The 22,070-nt window shown below is 37.7% G+C and overlaps 1 protein-coding gene across 1 annotated transcript; it reads right to left on the bottom strand.

Moving 5' to 3' along the window:
- Positions 1–13,980: 13,980 nt before the first annotated feature.
- Positions 13,981–14,925, bottom strand: LOC144218952 (olfactory receptor 2W1-like). Its single transcript, XM_077748952.1, has one exon. It carries the CDS (start codon positions 14,923–14,925, stop codon positions 13,981–13,983), a length of 945 nt encoding a protein of 314 aa, XP_077605078.1.
- Positions 14,926–22,070: the final 7,145 nt, after the last annotated feature.

Below are 22,070 nucleotides of genomic sequence, written 5' to 3'. Positions count from 1 at the left end.
CAAAGTAAAATTTATATAAACAGACAGTAGTATGGTGGTTATCAGGGCCTGGGGCTGGATGGCAGGAAGGAGATGTTGGTTAAAGGGAACAAGACTTCAGGTGTATAATGAATAACCTCTTAGTATCAAATGTACTGCAAGGTGAGTTTAGTTAATAACATGTTGCATACTTGAAATTTGCCAAGACACTAAACCTTACTCATTCTAATCACAGACACACACACACACACGGTTAGTATACGAGGTGATGGAGGTGATACGAGGTGTTAATTAAACAGAATTTTGTGGTAAACATTTCACAATGTACACATATGTCAAATCATCACATTGCACAGTTTAAATATATACAGTTTTGTCAATTACATCTTAAGTTGAAAAGCGTGTTTTTTTTATTTTCAAATTTTTATTTAAATTCTAGTTAACATACAGTGCCATATTAGTTTCAGGAGTAGAATTCAGGGTTTCATCACTTTCATACAGCATCCCGTGCTCATCACAAGTGCCCTCCTTAGTACCCATCACCCATCTAGCCCTTTCCCCCAGCCCACCTCCCTCCATCAGCCCTCAGTTGGAGCTCTGTATTTAGGAGTCTCTCATGGCTTGTTTCCCTCTTCTTCCCTACCCACTTCCCATATGTTCGTCTATTTTGTTTCTTAAATTTCTCATATGAGTAAAATCATATCATATGTTAAAAAAGATGAAATCTCTATTTTAGCTTTGAGGTTAATAGTATGAAAACATAATCTGATCATTTAAGAAGGTCATATAAATTAACAGCCAGGAGGATAGAATAGAAAAGAATATGCAGTCATTTATATTTGATATTCATTGTTAATGCAAAACCAAAGGGTAGGATAGAAGATATGTAATTTATACCATTATGGGCATTTTGGAGTAGGATCATACAAAAGTATTGGTCTATAAAGTACTATTTTTAATAAATGAACCATTGACTTAATCTAAGTCATGGAATCAAAATGTAAGTTTGGTCAAAGAATTTGCCATAACTATCATTAGCATGTTCAGTTTTCAGATCTGTTTACCAGATATTATACTGATAACAATAAATAATTTAGCAGTAACTTTATGTTAAGAAGTTAGATGGATCCATCCAATATGTTCAAGGGAGTGTCTCTGACATTAGGGCATATGACAACCCTTTATCAAATCTTTTAAAAATAAATAAATAAAGGGAATGCATATTTTTCTCCTACACCTATATAAAATCTATTTCAAATGAAATGTTTAGAAAGTACTTTGTATACTGTCAATTATATAATAATTTAATGACTTTTTTTGAATATGTGTGTATTTCCCTGATGATGAGTGATGTTGAGCACATCTTTTCTTTTTTTTTTTTTACCAGCGTTATTCTTTTTTTTTTTTAATAGGTTATTGTCAAGTTGGTTTCCATATAACGCCCAGTGCTCATCCCCACAAGTGCCCTCCTCTATGCCCATCACCCCCTTTCTCCTTCCCCCCACACCCGTCAGTCTTCAGTTTGTTCTCAGCATTCAAGAGTCTCTCATGGTTTCCCTCCCTCCCTCTCCCCCACTATTTCCCCATTCTTCTCCCCCACGGTCCTCCGTTAAGTTCGTCCTAATCCTCCTATATGGAGCACGTCTTTTCATGCGTCTGTTGGCTACCTGTATGTCTTCTTTGGATAAGTGTCTATTTATCCCTTCTTCCCATTTCTTCACTGGATTATTTGTTTTTCGGATGTTGAGTTTGGTAAGTTCTTTATAGATTTTGGATACTAGCCCTTTATCCGATACGTCATTTGCAACTATCTTATCCCATTCCGCCGGTTGCCTTTTAGTTTTATTGATTGTTTCTTTTGCTGTGCAGAAGCTTTTTATCTTGATGAGGTCCCAGGAGTTCATTTTTGCTCTTGATTCCCTTTCTTTTGGGGATGTGTCAAGTAAGAAATTGCTGCGGTAGAGGTCAAGGAGGTTGTTTCCTACATTCTCCTCTAGGGTTTTGATGGTTTCTTGTCTCACATTTACGTCCTTCATCCATTTTGAGTTTATTTTTGTGTGTGGTGTAAGAAAGTGGTCTAGTTTCATTCTTTTGCATGTTGCTGTCAAGTTCACCCAGCACCATCTGTTAAAGAGGCTGTGTTTTTTCCATTGGATACTCTTTCCTGCTTTGTCAAATATTAGTTGGCCATACAATTGTGAGTCCAATTCTGAGTTCTATATTCTATTCCATTGTACTATGTGTCTGGTTTTGTGCCAATACCATACTGTCTTGATGATTATTGCTTTGTAGCAGAGGCTAAAGTCCGGGGTTTTGATGCCTTTCGCTTTGGATTTCTTCTTCAATATTACTTTGACTATTCAGGGTCTTTGGTGGTTCCATATAAATTTTAGGATTGTTTGTTCTAGCTTTGAGCAGAATGCCAGTGTAATTTTGATTGGAATTGGATTGAGTGTGTAGATTCCTTTGGGTAGTATTGACATTTTAACAATATTTATTCTTCCAATCCATGAGCATGGAATGTTTTTCCATTTTTTTATGTCTTCTTCAATTTCCTTCATAAACTTTCTACAGCTTTCATCATGCAGATATTTTATGTCTTTCGTTAGGTTTGTTCCTAGGTATTTTATGGTTCTTGGTGCAATTGTGAATGGAATCAGTTTCTTGATTTCTCTTTATGTTGCCTCATTATTGGTGTATAAAAATGCAACCACTTTCTGTACATTGATTTTGCACCCTGCGACTTTACTGAATTAATTTATCAATCCTAGCAGACTTTTTGTGGAGTCTTTCAGGTTTTCCATTTAGAATATCATGTCATCTGTGAAAAGTAAAAGTTTGACTTCATCTTTGCTAGTTTTGATGCCTTATATTTCATTTTTGTTGTCTGATGGCTGATGCTAGCACTTCCAGCACTATGTTAAACAACAGTGGTGAGAGTGGACATCCTGTCGTGTTCCTCATCTCAGGGGGAAAGCTCTCAGTTTTTCCCCATGGAGGATGATATTAGCTGTGGGCTTTTAATATATGGCTTATATGATGTTTAGGTATGTTTCTTCTATCCTGACTTTCTTGTATGTTTTTATTAAGACAATATGGTGTATTTTGTCAAATGCTTTTCCTACATCTAATGATAGGATCATAAGTCTCTTACCTTTTCTTTCGTTAATGTGATGTATCACATTACAATTGAACCAGCCCTGTAGCACAGGAATAAATCCCACTTGATCACGGTGAATAATTCTTATATGCTGTTGAATTAGATTTGCTAGTATCTTGCTGAGAATTTTCGCATCCATATTCATCAGGGATATTGGCCTGTAATTCTCCTTTTGTGTCTGGTTTGGGAATCAAGGTAATGCTGGAATGAGTCCAGAAGCGTTCCTTCCATTTCTATTTTTTGGAACAGCTTGAGACGGATAGGTATTAACTAAAGAGCAGGGGCATGTGGCTTGAACCCATACACCCTGTTGGTTTGTTTGTTTGTTTTTTTACTTTTAAAATTATTTTTAAATTTCTTTTTAAAATTTACATCCAAGTTAATATATAGTGCAACAATGATTTCAGGTGTAGATTCCTTAATGCCCCTTACCCATTTGGTTCATTCCTCCCTCCCATAATCCCGCCAGTAACCCTCTGTTTCTTCTCCATATTTAAGAGCCCCTATGTTTTGTCCCCCTCCCTGTTTTTATATTATTTTTGCTTCCCTTCCCTCATGTTCATCTGTTCTATTTCTTAAAGTCCTCATATGAGTGAGGTCATATGATATTTATCTTTCTCTGCTAATTTCACTTAGCATAATACCCTCTAGTTCCATCCACATTGTCGCAAAAGGCAAGATTTCATTCTTTTTGATTGCTAATACTCCACTATATACAATATCATCTTTATCTGTTCATCCATCGATGAGCATTTGGGCTCTTTCCGTACTTTGGCTATTGTCGATAGTGCTGCTATAAACATTGGGGTGCATGTGTCCCTTTGAAACAGTCTAACTGTATCCCTTAGATGAGGTATTAACTCTGCTTTAAACATCTGGTAGAATTCCCCTTGGAAGCCATCTGGCCCAGTACTCTTATTTGTCAGGAAATTTTTGATAACTGATACATTTTCTTCACTAGTTATGGGTCTGTTCAAATTTTCTATTTCTTCCTGTTTGAGTTTTGGTTGTGTGTGTGTGTGTGTATGTGCGTGCGCGCGCGCATGTGTGTGTGCGTGTGTGTGCACGCGTGCACGCGCGCCTAGGAATTTGTCCATTTCTTCCAGGTTGTTCAGGTTGTTGGCATATTTTTTTCATAGTATTCTCTTATAAATGTTTGTTTTTCTGTGGGATTAGTTAAATCCGTTTTCATTTGTGATTTTATATATTTGGGTCCTCTCTCTTTTTGAGAAATCTCCTTAGGGGTTTATCTGTTTTTTAAATTTTTTTCCAAAAAAATCAGCCCTTAGTTTCATTGATATGTTCTACTGCCTTTTATTTATTTATTTATTTATTTATTTATTTAGATTCTATATTGTTTAGTTCTGCTCTGATCTTTATTCTCTTCTGCTGGCCTTGGGGTTTCTTTGCTGTTCTGCTTCTGATAGGGAAAATCTGTTGTAAGATGGCCGACAGGGCTAATAGGAAACACCTGTCCCTGATTAATGAGGAACGCAGAAGTAACAGGCTATAAATTGTTCCCTCTGCTAACACTCTGGGCTCAGATCTCTGGAGAATGATCTCCTCTTAGCCCACCAGTGTAAAATAAACCTCCTCCTCTCCGTGATCTCTAAGTGCTGCTTGGTTCTTCCACCGGGTGATCCAGACCAGACCCTGCAACATTTGGTTCCCTGACCAGGAAACCCAACTGCTCTGGCCTGTTGTTGCCACCGGTTTGGGAAAACAACAGGCGGTGATGGAACAAGGGATCGCAATGGGGAAGGCTCTCCCTGCTTGAATTTTGGCAGTCTCCAGCTCCATCGCCTCGGGCCGCCCCGCTCCAGAGTTCCCCCTGGACTTGAGGAGACTAGGCAAGTGAGGACCTGAAACAGATGTCGGGAACTGGTTAGGCCTGGGCCCTAAATCTGTCCCGTCCTGCCCACCCATAGTGGTGGACGAGGGAGCTGATCACTCCCTGGAGACCTTAGTTGTTTCACTAACAGGAAAACTGCAGGGCCCCCACCGGTCCACCCTTAGCGGTGGAAGGGGGACTTGATCACTCCCCAGAGACTTCAGAGGTCTCTCTGTTAGGGGCCCCCATGTGTCTGGCCCACCCTTAGCGGTGGAAGGGGGACTTGATCACTCCCCAGAGACCTCAATGGTCTCATCCATAGAAATTCTATGGGAGGGAATGCAATAACCTCAGGTGTGTATGTGAGTGTGAATGTGCGACTTGGTCTGGCTCGCCTGCCGAGTTCGATTCTGTGGCCCCACAGGTGGGCACTTTAAGGTCCCCAAAAGCCTATGGAGTCTGAGTGGGCCAATCTGCAGTCCCGTGGTGAATGGCATAGTCTGTGGTGGCATTGGAATAATTTTCAATCATAAGTCACAAAGCTGAGACTGCTACAGCTAAGCGTCACCGAAGTTCTTTCAGGACACGGCAAGATGGGCATCTGACTTGTCTCCTCATTAGAGGGGGCACCCCTACCCCTTTGCTTGTCTCTCTGACACTGCCTCATGAGAACATTATGCGGTTGGGGCAGAGCAAACCCACAGTTCTTGAAACTATGATTGAGAACTTTGAGAAGGGATTTTCAGGAGACTATGAAATTAAGATGACCCCCACTTAATTAAGGACACTATGTGAATTGGAATGACCCTTGGAGGGAACATTAGATGTCCCTATGGTCTGGCACATCTTGCATTTTGTCACCAGAGACCCAGGTTACCCTGATCAGTTCCCGTATATCGACTCCTGGTTAGAGATTGTCCAAACCCTCCCCCCTTGGGTGCGATTTACTTGCAATGAACAGGCCCGGCTAGGGTACAGAGGCCCCGACCTCCACAAATCCCTGCTGGTGATATGCAGGAAGAACCAATTTTGCCTCCTCCAGATGCTTCCCCGAGGTCTTCAGCACTTGACCCCCAAGCTCCCGGNTGGGTTCACCACTCCAGAGTCGAGAGGCCCAATCTTGAGGAGCCCCAAATTTTGGAACACTGACCCAAGTCCGATGAACCCACTCAGAATGACCTTTGAGAGAGTCTTAGATTCTTAGGATCTTCTGCCCTGCTCCATCCATACCCTGGAAACTGGGTGGTCTATGCATAGCAGAAGCTTGAGGAATTGCCGTCCCAATAAGATAAAGTGTCCTTACTCTTTGCCATCGGGTTGGCAAAGGTTACCCCAGAAAGCTGGTGAAACAGGTTCATGTTTGCACTCCTCTTCCTCTTAGGAATAGGACGTCTGTTGGTATTGCCTGCCTCTAGTGTGGGCTCCATTTGGAGCCAGTAGGAGCAGGGCACCTTCAGTGGAAGAATCTAAAGATGATGTCCTCTAATACAGACTAGGTATGTTTATAGGGGCATCAAAGAGGGGAATGATCGGGAAAATATGTTGTAAGATGGCCGACGGGACTAACAGGAAACACCTGTCCCTCATTAATGCGGAGGCGGAAGTGACAGGCTGTAAATTGTTCCCTCTGCTAATGCTCTGGGCTTAGAATGATCTCCTCTGAGCCCACCGGTGTAAAATAAACCTCCTCCCTTGCAGGATCTCCTAGAGACGCTTGGTTCTTCCACCGCGTGATCCAGACCAGATTCCGTAATGCTTCTAGTTCTTTTAAGTGTGCTGTTAGATTTTGTGTTTGGGATTTTTCTTGTTTCTTGAGATAGGCCTGGATTGAAATGTATTTTCCTCTTAGGACTGCCTTTGATGCATCAGAGGGTTTGGACTGTTGTGTTTTCCTTTTCATTTGTTTCCACGTGTTTTTATATTTCTTCTTTAATTGCCTGGTTGACCCATTCATTCTTTAAGGATGTTCTTTAACCTCCATGCCAATGGAGGTTTTCCAGACTTTTTCCTGTGATTGATTTCACGTTTCATATCATTGTGATCTGAATATGTGCATGGTGTGATCTCATCTCTTTTCTATTTATTGAGGGCTGTTTTGTATCCCAGTATGTGATCTATCATGGAGAATGTTCCATGGGCTCTCAAGAAGAATGTGTATTTTGTTGCTTTAGGATGAAGATCTCTGAGTATATATGTCAAGTCTCTCTGGTCTAGTGTATAATTCATGGCCATTATTTCCGTATTGATTGTCTAGATGATCTGTCCATTGCTATAAGTGGAGTATTAAAGTCACCTGCATTTTCACATTCTTATCAATAAGATTGCTTATGTTTGCGATTAATTGATTTATATATTTTGGAACTCTCAAATTGGGCGCATAAACATTTTATAAATGTTGTTAGCTCCTCTTGTTGGATAGACTCCATAATTATGATATAATGTCCTTCACCTCTTGTTACAGCCTTTAATTTAAAATCTATTTTGTCTGACATAAGTATGGTTAGTTCAGCTTTCTTTTGACTTCTAGTAGCATAATAGATGGTTATCCATCCCCTCACATTTAATCTGAAGCTGTCCTGAGGTTTAAAATGGGTCTCTTGTAGACAGCTAATAGATGGGTCTTGTTTTTTTTTTCTTCAATCCATTCTGATACCCTATGTCTTTTGATTGGAGCATTCAGTTCATTTACTTTCAGTGTTATTATTGAAAGATACGGTTTTAGAGTCATTGGGTTATCTGTAGGTTTCATGCTTGTAATGATGTTTCTGGTCCTTTATGGTCTTTGTGACACTCTACTCACTGAATCCCCCTTAGGATCTCCTGTAGGGGTGATTTAATATTGATGAACTCCTTCAGTTTTTGTGTCTGGGAAACCTTTATCTCTCCATTTCTGAATGACAGTCTTGCTGGATAAAGGATCCTTGAGTGCATATTTTTCCTATTCAGCACATTGAATATTTCCTGCCACTCCCTTCTGGCCTGCTATTACCCTTATGTATAAACCCTTGTAGGTTAAGGCCCATTTGTCCATAGCTGTTTTCAGAATTTTCTCTTTATCTTTGTATTTTACCAGTTTCACTATGATATGTCATACAGAAGATCGATTCCTGTTACGTCTGAAGTGAATTCTTTGTGCCTCCTGGATTTCAGTGTTTGTTTCCTTTCCCAGATTGGGGAAGTTCTCGGCTATGACTTGTTCAAGTATACTTTCCTCCATTTTCTCTCTCTTCTTCTGGAACTCCTACAATAGTATATTATTACATTCCATTGAATCACTTAGTTCTCTAAATCTCCCCTCATGGTCTAGAAATTTTTTATCTCTTTTTCTCAGCTTCATCTTTTTTCCATAATTTTATCTCCTCTGTCACTTATTCTCCCCTCTGTCTCTTCAGTCCTTGCTGTCACTGCCTCTAGTTTATTTTGCACCTCATTTATAGCATTTTCTAAACTGAATTANTTCAGCACATTGAATATTTCCTGCCACTCCCTTCTGGCCTGCTATTACCCTTATGTATAAACCCTTGTAGGTTAAGGCCCATTTGTCCATAGCTGTTTTCAGAATTTTCTCTTTATCTTTGTATTTTACCAGTTTCACTATGATATGTCATACAGAAGATCGATTCCTGTTACGTCTGAAGTGAATTCTTTGTGCCTCCTGGATTTCAGTGTTTGTTTCCTTTCCCAGATTGGGGAAGTTCTCGGCTATGACTTGTTCAAGTATACTTTCCTCCATTCTCTCTCTCTTCTTCTGGAACTCCTACAATAGTATATTATTACATTCCATTGAATCACTTAGTTCTCTAAATCTCCCCTCATGGTCTAGAAATTTTTTATCTCTTTTTCTCAGCTTCATCTTTTTTCCATAATTTTATCTCCTCTGTCACTTATTCTCCCCTCTGTCTCTTCAGTCCTTGCTGTCACTGCCTCTAGTTTATTTTGCACCTCATTTATAGCATTTTCTAAACTGAATTATCACTTTTAGAATAAAATTCGTATGAAATATGGGTCTTCTCATGGATAGCTATTTCCCTACTGCTGCTGCTGCTAGAGGGTTTTGTGGGGTTCTTCCACTTGTTCCGCATGGTCTTTATTGCTGTTCAGCCAACACATCAAATTTATCCATTGAAGCTTCCTGGGAACACTCTTCCCCTTATGTGTCCTGACACTGACCCCTGGCTCTATTCATTTCCTGCTCAAAAGCCCTCCTGGACTACTCCTTCTAAAATAGCATTTTGACCCACTCTCCCCATCTCTGCATTATCTTTCTTTATTTTTAAAATTCACCCTTATTGAGGTATACTTATGTTATAAGATAGCTTGTACATTATGGTGATTTAATATTTGTATATATTTGTGAAAATGTACCCTTCCCCATCTAGTTAGTTTACACATGCATTGCATCACATATGTATCTTGTGGTTTGGTGAGAACATTTCAGTTCTACTCTTTCAGCAGATTTCAGTTATTAAATACTGAAGTATTAACAACTCTTGTCACGATGTTTTACATGAGATCCTCATGTCTTATTCATCTTCTAGCTGAAGTTTGTGCCATTTTACCAGCCTCTCCCTATCCTCCCACCACCCCCAGCCCCTGTCATCCACTTTCCCTACTCTATTTCAAAAGTTTGATTTTTTTTTTTAAAGATTCCACATATAGTGATATCATGCAGTATTTGTCTTTCACTGACTTATCTCATTTAGCATAGTGACCTCAAAGTCCATTCATGTTGTCACAATGGCAGAATGTCCTTCCTCATGGGTGAGTAATATTTGATTATAATAATATTTGATTAAATATAATCAAATTAGTTGTCCGTATTTGTTTGATTTTGTTTATTTCTGGGATCTCTCTTTTGTTCCATTAATCTATATGTCTGTATATATTTATATATATTTAATACCACAGGCCTTTGATTAATATGGCTTTGTAATATGGTGTGAAATCAAGTAGTGTGATGCCTTCAACTTTATTGTTCTTTCAAGATTGCTTGTGCAATTCAGGTACTTTGGTAGCTCCATACAAATGCTAGGGTTCTTTGTTGTATTTCTAACATTGGATTTTAATAGAAATTGTATTGAATCTATAGCTGGCTTTAGGTAGTAGGTACATTTCAAAAATACTCTTCCAAATCCATAAGCATAGAATGTCTTTCCATTAATTGTGTCCCCATATTTTTTCATCAATTTTGTACTTTTCAGTTTATAGGTCTTTCATATCCTTGGTGAAATTTATTGGTTTTGATGTGATTGTAAATGAGATTAGTTTTCTTAATTTCCCTTTCTAGTAGTTTGCAGTCATAGTATAAAAATGATGTATTTTTGTTTATTGATTTTCTATCCTGCAACTTTACAGAATTGTTCAGTAGTTCTCCTTTATGGTGAAATATTTAGCATGTTCTATATATGATATCATGTCATAGGCATATACAGACAGTTTTATTTCTTCCTTCCTGATTTGGTTGCCCATATATCTTTTTCTTGCCTATTTACTCTGGCTAGGATGTCTCATACTGAGTTGACCAGAGATGCTGAGGGTGGGCATCCACCACTGATTAGGATGTTAGTTTGTCACCATAGGCCTTTAGCATATTTTTTTTTTTAATAGTTTATTGTCAGCATATTGGTGCAGGCCAATTCAAAGACTGAGGCAAGGCTCACAGGGACCCATTTCTCATGCAAAAGAGGGCAGGGGAGTGTGCCTCCTTAGAAAACCCAGTGAGGCTGGGGCAGAGACCTGGAACACTGGTCCTCCTTATGTTAGGGATGGTTGAGGTTTATGCCTGAAGGACCATCAGCCCCCAGTAGTGCCTTCGCACCTGTGGCACTAAGCAGAAATGACAGTACTGGAGTTAAAAAACTGGAGATTATTCCTGGGGAAGGGGAGCCCAAAGTGGAAACACTGGATGTTCTCTAATACTGCAATTGGGGTGGACAAATAAATCGGAAAATAGTGATAATAAAGAAAAGCATTAGGCCCTATATGTACTGAGACTTCATGGAAGGTTTATTCCCAGTAAGATATAATGATACCAAGGACAGAAAGGTTTATGTTGATATTTTAGTTGGCAAACAAGGGTGTAACACCTGACTCCTAGTTTTCACACGGCTGCCATAAATGTGCACATAAAATAATAGATGAAACAGGTGAAAGTTAAATTATTCTCTGGCAGTATTTCCTTTCATGTTACCACTGCATCCTAAGAACAGAGTCTAGTTTCTTTTGAATCCTAAGAGCCAAAGAAAATCTACAGCTTTATAAGTAGTGATACTAATGAGGGCCCTCCTTAAGAAGTAGCTGCTGTTTCTGAAAAATGACAATTAGCTAATATTATTCTCTCTTACAAAGAATTGTTTTCTTTTAACACAGATTTGTCTTTGTGTTACAGAACAGAAAGCAAGAGTAGAAGTAGCCTCACATGTATTTAGGACAGGTTTGCTGCCAACAGAATTATGAACATTTTTAGTTTTCCAACTTTTTAGATTCAGACTTGTGGGGAAGGGATTTTCAACCTATGTCTATCATTTCTAGCAGTCCTGTTTACTTCTAAAAACAAATAGTTATGAGGCAGTGGATAACTAACACAACAAGAGTGAGATGACTGTTTCCCCAAATTTGTGGTAATACATGATGTTGTAAAATTTTTTCCATAGTATTCCAGGGAACCTCTAGCATTTGAACCTGATTAACTGAGGCCATCCTTGGGTCCATGGTGTCAGCCACTAACCTAGAAGACCATTCATGACTTCCTGAGATGCTAGAACCTGGGTATGTTGCCTCATCATTCGATGTCATCTAGGGGAGATCTCCGTCATCTTTGCAGACAGGGACAGGCATGTGCTATGACAGTGAGACATAGTTTTTCCCTTCTTGCCATTGACAGCAACTCCCTCCCAGTGATGTTTTCACATCACCTTAACACTCTCTGTCTGTTGATGTACTGTGGCTCTTTGGAGGGCTACCCACCAGTGTATTTGCTACAAGTTTTGTCACTTTGCTAGGAGCCAAGGTTTTCTTCCTTGGGAGTGATAATGTGATGTGAATGCATACAATAGGGAAATAAATCAGGTACTCAGTGTGACCCAAACTTTTGTATGGATGGGAGAAAATTAAGATAAAATTTATAATACTATTAGCAGTTATTACTTCTAGGTTATGAAATAAGGAGAAACTTTTTCTTACATTTCTCCTGTTTTGTTTTGTGTTTTTTTTTTTAATGGCCGGATACACACTTAAAAGGATTCTATAATGTTATTCACTTGAAAGAAAAATTATCCCATGTTTCCCTTCTCTTAGGTTTCAGGTGTTGCAAATGTCCTAAATGTTTAAAGCCTGAAGATTTTTCTCTAGTACTCTAGTATTCACTACTCAATGAACATTTATCATATTCTGTAGAATAATACACTTTTCATATATACTTTATTAAAAATGATTCCGTTAATAGTAGTAGAGGTAAATACTGAATATATAATTTTATCTGAAGTCAATATAGACACAGAAAAATCTCACACGAATAAGAGTTTCTATGTTAAAAAACTCACCAATATTTTTTATCAAACATGCATACAAACAAATAAAAAAATGAGATAATGCCAATGTAGTGACAAGAGTAGGTTTTGGAGGGAATTCAAGGAACAGTATCTGAGATTTGTAATGATGTTTCTCATGAGCTACGATATTACCTGAGGGTAGGAGGTGAGTCAGATTTTGAAATGATAAATTAATTGCTTATCAAAGTTGGGATGAGCTTTCCTTATAAAGAAAAGTTGATACTCATTTCCTGTGACAAGACTGTCACCAATATATACTTTCGCCTATCAAACTCCTTACAATACCATGAAGTTTATATTCTCTCTGAGCCTTCCTATGTTTGGGTGTCATCATCCTCTCTCAGATCTTTATTTTTACCAATGCCTATGAAATTGGTGATTTTAGTGTTGTCCCCAAAAGTACCATAACTTCAAATAATGTTTTCACCGTGGAAACTTGTGAACCAGAAGGTTTAGGGATGGGAGAGAAAAGACCATTAACCCTTAGAACTCATATACCCCACCCAAATACCCCAGGTGGATGACAGCTAACTCCAACTCCATATCACAGAGCAAAGGCACAGTAATGTGAACTCTGACATGCAGAGGCTTTCCAATATCAGAAATGGTCACTTTGTAAAGAAGAAGAATTTTTTTTTTTTCTCCAGCATAGGGATATTCAGAATTTCTTGGCATTGTCAGTGGAGGCCAGTCTCAGAAATGTGGTACGCCAAATGGTGGCTCTGCAGCAGTTAAAACTTGAGGCAGAGTTGGATGAATATTGGTGGGCAGTTGATCAGTACCACAAAGTCCCTGATGACTTATCAGGTGGATGAAGGAAATGTTATTTCCCATAAAAGTGGTAAGTCTGGTAAGAAGAAATCAGTGTCCAGTGTAATCCTACATTAAAATAAATTTCCATGTGAAATATTTTCTTAATACCTTGTACATGGATCTATTACTAAACCATTCTTTATAATTCTATGTTTACTTATATGTAATTCCTGATTTGTCTTGAAGGCTTTTAATTGTATGAATTGAAGTTTCTTTATGAATCTGCATCTCTATCTCCTTATAATTTCTGTGTACTTCCTACTTTAAATAGTCTTTTTATTTTTTTAATTTGTAAATTTATTTTTACAACATTTTTTAATGTTTTATTTATTTCTGAGAGACAGAATGAGCAGGGGATGGTCAGTGAGAGAGGGAGACACAGAAACCGAAGACGGCTTCTGGCTCTAAGCTAGCTGTTAGCACTGAGCCCAGCACAGGGCTCAAACCCACAACCTTGAGATTATGAACTGAGCTGAAGTTGGATGCTTAACTGACTGAGCCACCCAGACGCCCCTGTGTACTTCCTATTTTAGAAAGTCAGTACTTAGTACAATTCTTGGTACATGGTAATGTTTTTGCATAAATGAGTTGCTACATCTACTCTTGGTAAAGGTCAGTGTTATTTCCTTATCTCTCTTCCGTCTAACTCATGACTTTGCTAACCATTTTTCCACATACAGTATTCTCTTTACTGCACTCTTCACATCTTTATTTCTTAAAGTGTAGATCAGAGGGTTAAGGGTGGGTGTAACAATTGTGTAAAAGAGTGTAAAGAACTTCCCCTCATCTTGGAATGTGCTGTTCTGTGGCTTCATATACATATAAATTAGTGTTCCATAAAACAGAGTTACTACTGTGAGGTGGGAACCACATGTATTAAGGACCTTTCGCCACCTTCCTGTTGACTTGATCCTCACGACAGCTTGAGTGATAACTGTGTATGAGATGAGAATTAGTGATAAAGGTACTAGAAGAAATATCACTCCAAGAGCATAGACAACGACCTCAATTACTTTTGAGTAGACACAAGCCATCTTGAGCAACGCTGGCATCTCACAGAAAAAATTGTCCACCTCCCTGTGCCCGCATCTTGGCAACTTCAAAGTCAGGGAGCAAAGAATTAAGGCACTGCCAAGACCACCTAACCAGGCGGTGAGCACCATCTTCTGGCAAAGCTGAGGGTGCATTATTACTGTGTAGTGAAGAGGTTGACAGACTGCGGCGTAGCGGTCATAGGCCATCACAGCCAAGAGAAGACATTCTGTGGCTCCCAAGTCAAGGGCAAAGAAGAATTGGAGCACACACCCTCCGTAGGTAATAGACTTTGTTGGACCCCATAGATTTACCAGCATCTGTGGGATAATGCTAGTTGCATAACAGAGGTCCAGAAAAGACAAATTGGATAGGAAGAAATACATAGGAGTATGGAGCTGGCTGTCTAGGTTAGATACAAGAATGATAGTTGTGTTTCCTACCAGTGTCACAATATAGAAGATGAAGACAATCCCAGAGATGATGTGTTCTAATTTGGGCCGATCAGAAAACCCCAGCAAGATGAAATCTCTCATGGAACTTCCATTGTTTGTGTTCATGACTCCTCATGAAGGTCTAGGAGACAATACCATGGTAATAAAAAAATAACATCAGCTGTAGGTAGAAATAAAAATCTCCGAAGTTACATGAGTATCCCAAATTCACTTGTTTTGTGCTCTCTCCCATTCAGAACACCTCTTTTAACATTTTCTGTGTCACTGCTCGAAGACTCTCTGTGTGTACTCATAACCAGAGTTCTTAAAATAATATGGTGGGGACGCCTGAGTGGCTCACTTGGTTAAGTGTCTGACTTTGGCTCAGATCATGATCTCACAGCTCATGAGTTTAAGCCCCATGTCAGGCTCTGTGCTGACAGCTCAGAGTTTCTAGTCTGCTTCAGATTCTGTGTCTCCCTCTCTCTCTGCCCCTCCTCCTCTTATGCGCTGTGTCTCTCTCAGAAATAAGTGGATATTAAAATTTTTTAAATAATAAAAATGGTAAACCCAATCACACTGAATTGCAAATGATTGAAAAGGCTTGATACGCAACGACACGTTTGTATGTTTTCTGCATAAGAAATAAATCCATAAATTTAAAGACCTAATTAAGGTGTGGAATATAGTTTGAGTTGTTCCTTCTGAAATTTACAATGTATGCATTACTTGATCATGACAAATGTTTCCCTTATCAAAGGAGGGAGTTCGAGGTAAAACATTAAATGAGCAATTTTGTTGGATAAACTCCACCATTTGCTAGTAGAATTACTTTCCATAACCACTTGCATATGTCTGCATCCAGGCATTATCTTTACCCTCACACCAACCTCCTCCTCATTTTCTTCCTCCTACTCAACATTGCAGACACTGCAGTTCCTCTATCAATTTTGGACTTTTTCACTCTTTTTGCCCTTTTTTTGTGAATGTGTTTTTGTTGCCAGGCAAAAAAAATTCTCCTTTTTAGCCATAATTCACATGTACAGTAGCCCTGTATGCCTTGGAATATCTTTCATTACTGCTATTACACTTTAAAAAAATTTTTTTACGTTTTATTTCTGAGAAAGAGACAGCATGAGTAGGGGAGGGGCAGAGAGAGAGGGAGACACGGAAGCTGAAGCAGCTCCAGGCTCTGAGCTGTCAGTACAGAGCCCAACGTGGGGCTCGAACCCACAAACTGTGAGATTATGACCTGAGCTAAAGTCGAACACTCAATCTACTGAGCGACCCAGGTGCCCCTATGACACCTTGTAAATAGACTTACTGATTTCTTGCAGAGTTAAAAATGGAACTAATTCCAGAAGCATTTTGTTACCATATATGCACATCAACAACCTGTGTTAGCTTCTACTCACTGGACCATTGAACAGGATTAGCAAGATAGGTAATTTGAGCAAAAAGCAGTTCATTAAATAATCAGTGAGGTTTTTTTTCTCCTCATGGAATTTGCCAATGATATGAGTTGATCTTCTGAACTCAGAACTCTATAGGTAAAATGTTACTTCAATTCTGAAAGAATACAGAAAAAGGATAAAGAATACATAAATTTCACTTTCTGAATACTTTATTATATCATTACATCGATGGAATGTTTAATGACTGAATTAGTCCACTAATTTAATTTTTAATTTTTGGTTTATAATTTTTATACAGATAATTTCTGACCATGAACTATAGAACTAAGGTTTTTATATTCATACTATGCTTGGAGTTATGGAATAATAACTTTGTTGCTATTACAGTAAAATAAGGAAATTTTATACAGTATGTCATTGTTATAAGCATTTTAGTTAGAACCTGAAAGTTATAATCATGATAAAGGAAGTGTTATTACCAAGCGGTAAGATGTAGGAATATAGTTTTTCTCACTAGGAAATGGAAATTTAATTTGATTAATGAGTGTGACATTTGTATATGGTAGGATGTCAGCTAAGTTGATCATATTGCTTAACTGCACAGAATGTGGGCTCAGAGCTTAACGTAGAATCCCAGCTTTAGTACTTGGAAGTAATGAGTCCTTGGACAGTTAGGTAACCTGTTTGTACACCAGCTTCTGTATATATTCAGTGAAGGTAATGATATTCAACAACGAGAGGTTGTGAGGGCTAGTATTTGTGGAAAAACTAGCAACTGTGCTTGTTTTATGTAATTTAATTTATTTTGTATATATTACTAAATTAAATGTATTTAATTCTAAAATTTAGACATTGTATTCACCTACTCAGAAATTATTATTATTTTGTTTTTTCTCTACTCTCTTCATTTTTCCCACTGGTAATTTTACCATGATGGTCTAGAACTAAACTGGAATGCTTAAAATTTTATGTTTCCATAGTTTTTTAAATGCACAGACATGCTTGTACACAAAAGTGCCCACAAACACAGTGTACATACTGAACTGATAAACTCAGAGGTAGGAGAGGACAGGGGACCCAAGCTCCCCAAATGCCTTGATTACAAAATGCAGTCAGCTTTTCTTGACCACGTCAGGTTGGAATAGTGTTGGGAATGAGATGGCCATAGAATTTTAGAATTGAAATAGACTCAGAAACTATGATCCAGCCGTTTGTCTTATGAAAGAGGTCTCTCACCAAATGTTCACATGATACCTGTTTTCTTTTCTTCCTAATTGACCTTTAAAGAGGGCCTCATACTTACTCATATGTTGAGCTCAGAGATGCTTCTTTAACACCTAGGCACTGCCTGTTTTTCTTTATTCTGGAAATAGTACGGAATAGGCTAATTCAACATGGCCTCCTAAAAAATAGTTTTCTTATAAAGTAAAGCAAAACACAGATACAGAAAAAAAAAGCAAAAGCTCACTGAATCAGTAAATATTCTTAAAACTAACACGCAGGTCAAAACATAGAACCTTGGCAAGCACCTCAGGAGCTTCTTTGTACCTCATCCCAATCATTACCATTCCTTGTCCCCCAAAGTATCCACTATCCTCATATTTATAGTAATCATCTCCTTGTATTTTAATAGTGTGATTACCCAATTGTGCATCTCTAGACAATGTCGTTTAGTTTGCCTCTTTAAACATTTTTTATTTGTCTTTTGAGTTTCCTTTAATATTAGACCCCATTATCAAATATACTCTTAGTTTTATGTTCCTAGACTACATGCACAGAAGGTTGTCAGCTGGTTCTCACACCGTATGAAGTTTAATTGCCATGCTTTTCTGGTTACGATCCGTTGGACTCACCATGGATTGTTAGGTGCCTTGGATTAGTTAGTTGAGAAGTGAACAGAATACTGCAGAGATGCTAAAGCATTGAAGAAAGCAGTGAGCATCCACGATGCACACATAGTTTCTAAAATATATGTTAGGTAGCTTTAGCCGGTGAAAAACATTACTGGCTCAGTTTAAGCTTTTGGTCACATAGGGCCCCAGCTATCCTTATGGAAATGCCAGAAATTACACCTTATGTTATAGAATGTAGTGAATCTGAATATAGGACTTTTCATTTTATGCTTGTAGACATTTTCCATATTGGTTTAATCCATGGTCTCAACTTTTAGTTCTTATTGTAGCTTTAATTTAAAAGCCATTATGATATTTAAAATGAGAGAGCATTATATATGTTTAGAAATAGGAATGCTATGTTTTTACTGAAATAGGTTTTCACTTTTTATGGTATGGACTTCAGTTTCTTACAGCATAGCATGAACTTACGTTTTAGTTTGTTCAGTGAAATTTAAGACAACTGGAGTAAACATACTTAAACATAATTTAAATGTAACAATGATGTGGAGAGAAAACTAGAAACAAAGTTGGAACATATTTACGTTTCAGGAGGAAGAATTCACAGCTCTTATGTTCATATGTAGCCCAGAGACACCCTTGTTCCCATCGTGAGGAGCCTTCATTTCACAGGTAAACAGAAGGATTCTTGTTTGTAAGTTACTGGGTCCATGAAATATGATGAGCCACCGCTTTCTTGTAGTAACTCCACATTCACATTTGCATTTAAATGCAACAGCTGAGCTAAGATTCAGTGAAGTCTTTATTTAATGTGGATGTTGGAGAAAAACTCGATGTGGGACTGGTGACAAAGTTCATGAATTTGGTTTGTTAAATGTTTTGGATGGGATATTTCTAGTCTTTTAGTGAGGACTCCTGTGAGACATGTTTGTAGGTGGACCTCTGCCCAGTAAAACAAGGAGAGCCCTTCTCTGGTGTACGTGTGCTCCAGGAAGTGTTTATGTAGGGCATGAAGGCTAGTATGTGAACATGGTGTAGACCTTGGGGACTGGTGCCCCTCAGAGATAATTAGCAAATCTTGGAATATGGTCAGAAGCTTATCCAAATAACTATTTTAAGGAAGGTTTCCTGACGATATTAAGTTTCATCTTATCTTTTTTTTTTCTTCTTTAGATTTCCTCCATGGAAATTAATTTCCAAGATAAATTTATTTATGTATTAAATTCACTATTGAAGATTGCAAATATATTGTAAATCATATCGATAAAAATTAAAACACTTAATTAAATTTTTTTAGTGGGTAGTACATCAATAAAGTTGAAGAAATATAGGCATTATCTCGGTGCTGTATATGCAGGAAAGAAAATATATGATTTTTTAAAACTTAGAGAATCCTCAGAATTCTGTGGTAAGTGAGCCATATTATCATTGTTCCATTTTCCATGAATTAAAAATAGTTCCATGAAAATATTTAGCCTACTACTCAATTCAAGAACTGGGATGTTACGAATAGCTTATAGCTATACTCTCTCTTATTCCTACCTGCCACCCAGGGAAATCATTGTCTTGAATTTTGTGTTCATCACACACTTGATTTAGAATGAATATATATGTGTGTGTATATATATGTATGTTTGTATATGCGTATATATATGTATGTATGTATGTGTGTATATATGTATGTATGTGTGTGTATATATATACTTGAATATATATATATACTTAAATATATATATATATCTGTAATTTAATTTCGAGTTAGTGCATACAGTGTAGTCTTAGCTTTAGGAGTAGAACCCAGTGATTCATCTCTTACATATGAGAGAGCCAGTGTTCAACTGAAAAAGTGCTCTCCTTAATGCCCATCCCCCATAGAACCCATTCTCCCCACTCATATCCCCTCTAGCAACCCTCAATTTATTTTCTGTTGTTCAGTCTCTTATGGTTTCCCTCCCTCTGTTTTTAACTTATTTTTTCTTCCCTTCCCCTATGTTATCTGTTGTGTTTTTCAAATTCCACATATGAGTGAAATGACATGATACCTTTTTCTGACTGACTTATTTCATTTAACATACTACTCTTTGGTTCCATCATGTATATATGATACATATACACACACCCCACATCTTCTTTATGCAATCATCAGTCAATGGACATTTGGACTCTTTCCATAATTTGGCTATTGTTAATAATGCTGCTGTAAACATTGGGGTGCATGTGCCCCTTCAAATCTGCATTTTTGTATCCTTTGGGTACATACCTAGTAGTGCAATTGCTGGGTTTCCGGGTAGTTCTATTTTTAATTTTTTTTAGAAACTTCCATCCTGTTTTCCAGAGTGGCTGTACCAGTTTGCATTCCCACCAACAGTGCAGAAGTGTTACCCTTTCAATGCATCCTCTCTAACATCTGTTATTTCCAGAGTTGTTAATGTTCGTCATTCTGATAGATGTGAGGTGATATTTCATTGTGTTTTTTATTTATCTTTCCCCGATAATGAGCAATGTTGAGCATCTTTTAATGTGTCTGTTAGCCATCTACATGTCTTCTTTGGAAAGCTTCTGTTCACATCTTTTACCCATTTCTTCACTGGAATATTTTTTGGGGGGCGTGTTAAGTTTAATAAGTTATTTTATAGATTTTGGATAATAACCCTTTATCCAGTGTCATTTGCAAATATTTTTCCCATTCCATCAGTTGGCTTTTAGGGTTTTTTTTATTGTTTCCTTCACTATGCAGAAGCTTTTTATCTTGATGAGCTCCTAATAGTTCATTTTTTCTTTTATTTTCCTTGCCTCTGGAGACACGTCAGGTAAGAAGTTGCTGCAATCTAGGTCAAAAAGTTGCTGCCAGTTTTCTCCTGTAGGATTTTGATCGTTTCCCGTCTCACACTTTGGTCTTTCATCTATTTTAAATTTATTTTTGTGTTGGTGAAATAAAGTGGTCCAGGTTCATTCTTCTGCATGTTGCTGTCCAGTTTTCTCAACACCACTTTCTGAAGAGACTGTCTATTTTTCATTGGATACTCTTTCCTGCTTTGTTGAAGGTTTTTTGGCCGTACATTTGTAGATTTGGGGATTCTTTATTCTGTTCCATTGATCTATGTGTCTGTTTCTGTGCCAATACCATACTATCTTGATGATTACAGCTTTGTTGTACAGCTTGAAGTCTGGAATTGTGATGCTTCCCACTTTGGTTTTCTTTTTCAAAATCCCTGTGGCTATTCAGGTACTTTCGTGGGTCCATAGAAATTTTAGGATTGTTTGTTCTAGCTCTGTGAAAAATGCTGGTATTATTTTCCATTTCCTTATGTCTCTTCAATTTTTTCAAGAAAAAAAACTTTCTATATGCTTTCTATAATTTCCAGCATACAGATCTTTTACCTCTTTTGTTAGGTTTATTCCTACATATCTTATGGTTTTTTGTGAGTCTAAATGGAATTGATTCCTTGATATACTAACATAGTCAAACACATATGTCAAAGCTTTCATAGCATATATTTTAAAGTTTTGTTTATTTGAAATTCCACAAAGTGTATCATCTGTTATATGTGCTTTTGGCACTTCCCTTCTTTCACCTACCATTTAGACACAGAGATTATCCAATATTGTTTGTGTAGCTATGGTTAATTTATTTCCACTATGTATAATATTTAATTGTGTGATTATATTATTATTATTTTGTGTCTTCACTCAATGATGGCCATTTTGATGAGTAAAGTTCTTGACTCATATGAAAGACATTAGGATGACCAATTTTGCTTGTGATTCTTGGGGCATGTATGCTATAAAGTCTTTTGGATGTATGTCTAGGACAGGAAATGCTGGTTATTGAATAAACAAACTTCACAAGATGTTTCCCTCCAAAGTGGTTCTATAAATTTATCCTATCCTAGTTTTGTATAAATTATTCCATTGATCTACATTTTCTCTGACACCTGGTCTTGCAGACTTTTAAATAATTGCCAACTGAAAGATCAGAAATCCTCTATTGACCTGTGACTTT

The sequence above is a fragment of the Crocuta crocuta genome, unplaced genomic scaffold, assembly GCF_008692635.1.
Source record: "Crocuta crocuta isolate KB4526 unplaced genomic scaffold, BGI_CrCroc_1.0 scaffold259, whole genome shotgun sequence".
NCBI classification, from domain to species: Eukaryota; Metazoa; Chordata; class Mammalia; order Carnivora; family Hyaenidae; genus Crocuta; species Crocuta crocuta.
The sequence above is the reverse complement of the archived record's forward strand: the minus strand, read 5'-3'. Positions and strand labels throughout refer to the sequence as shown.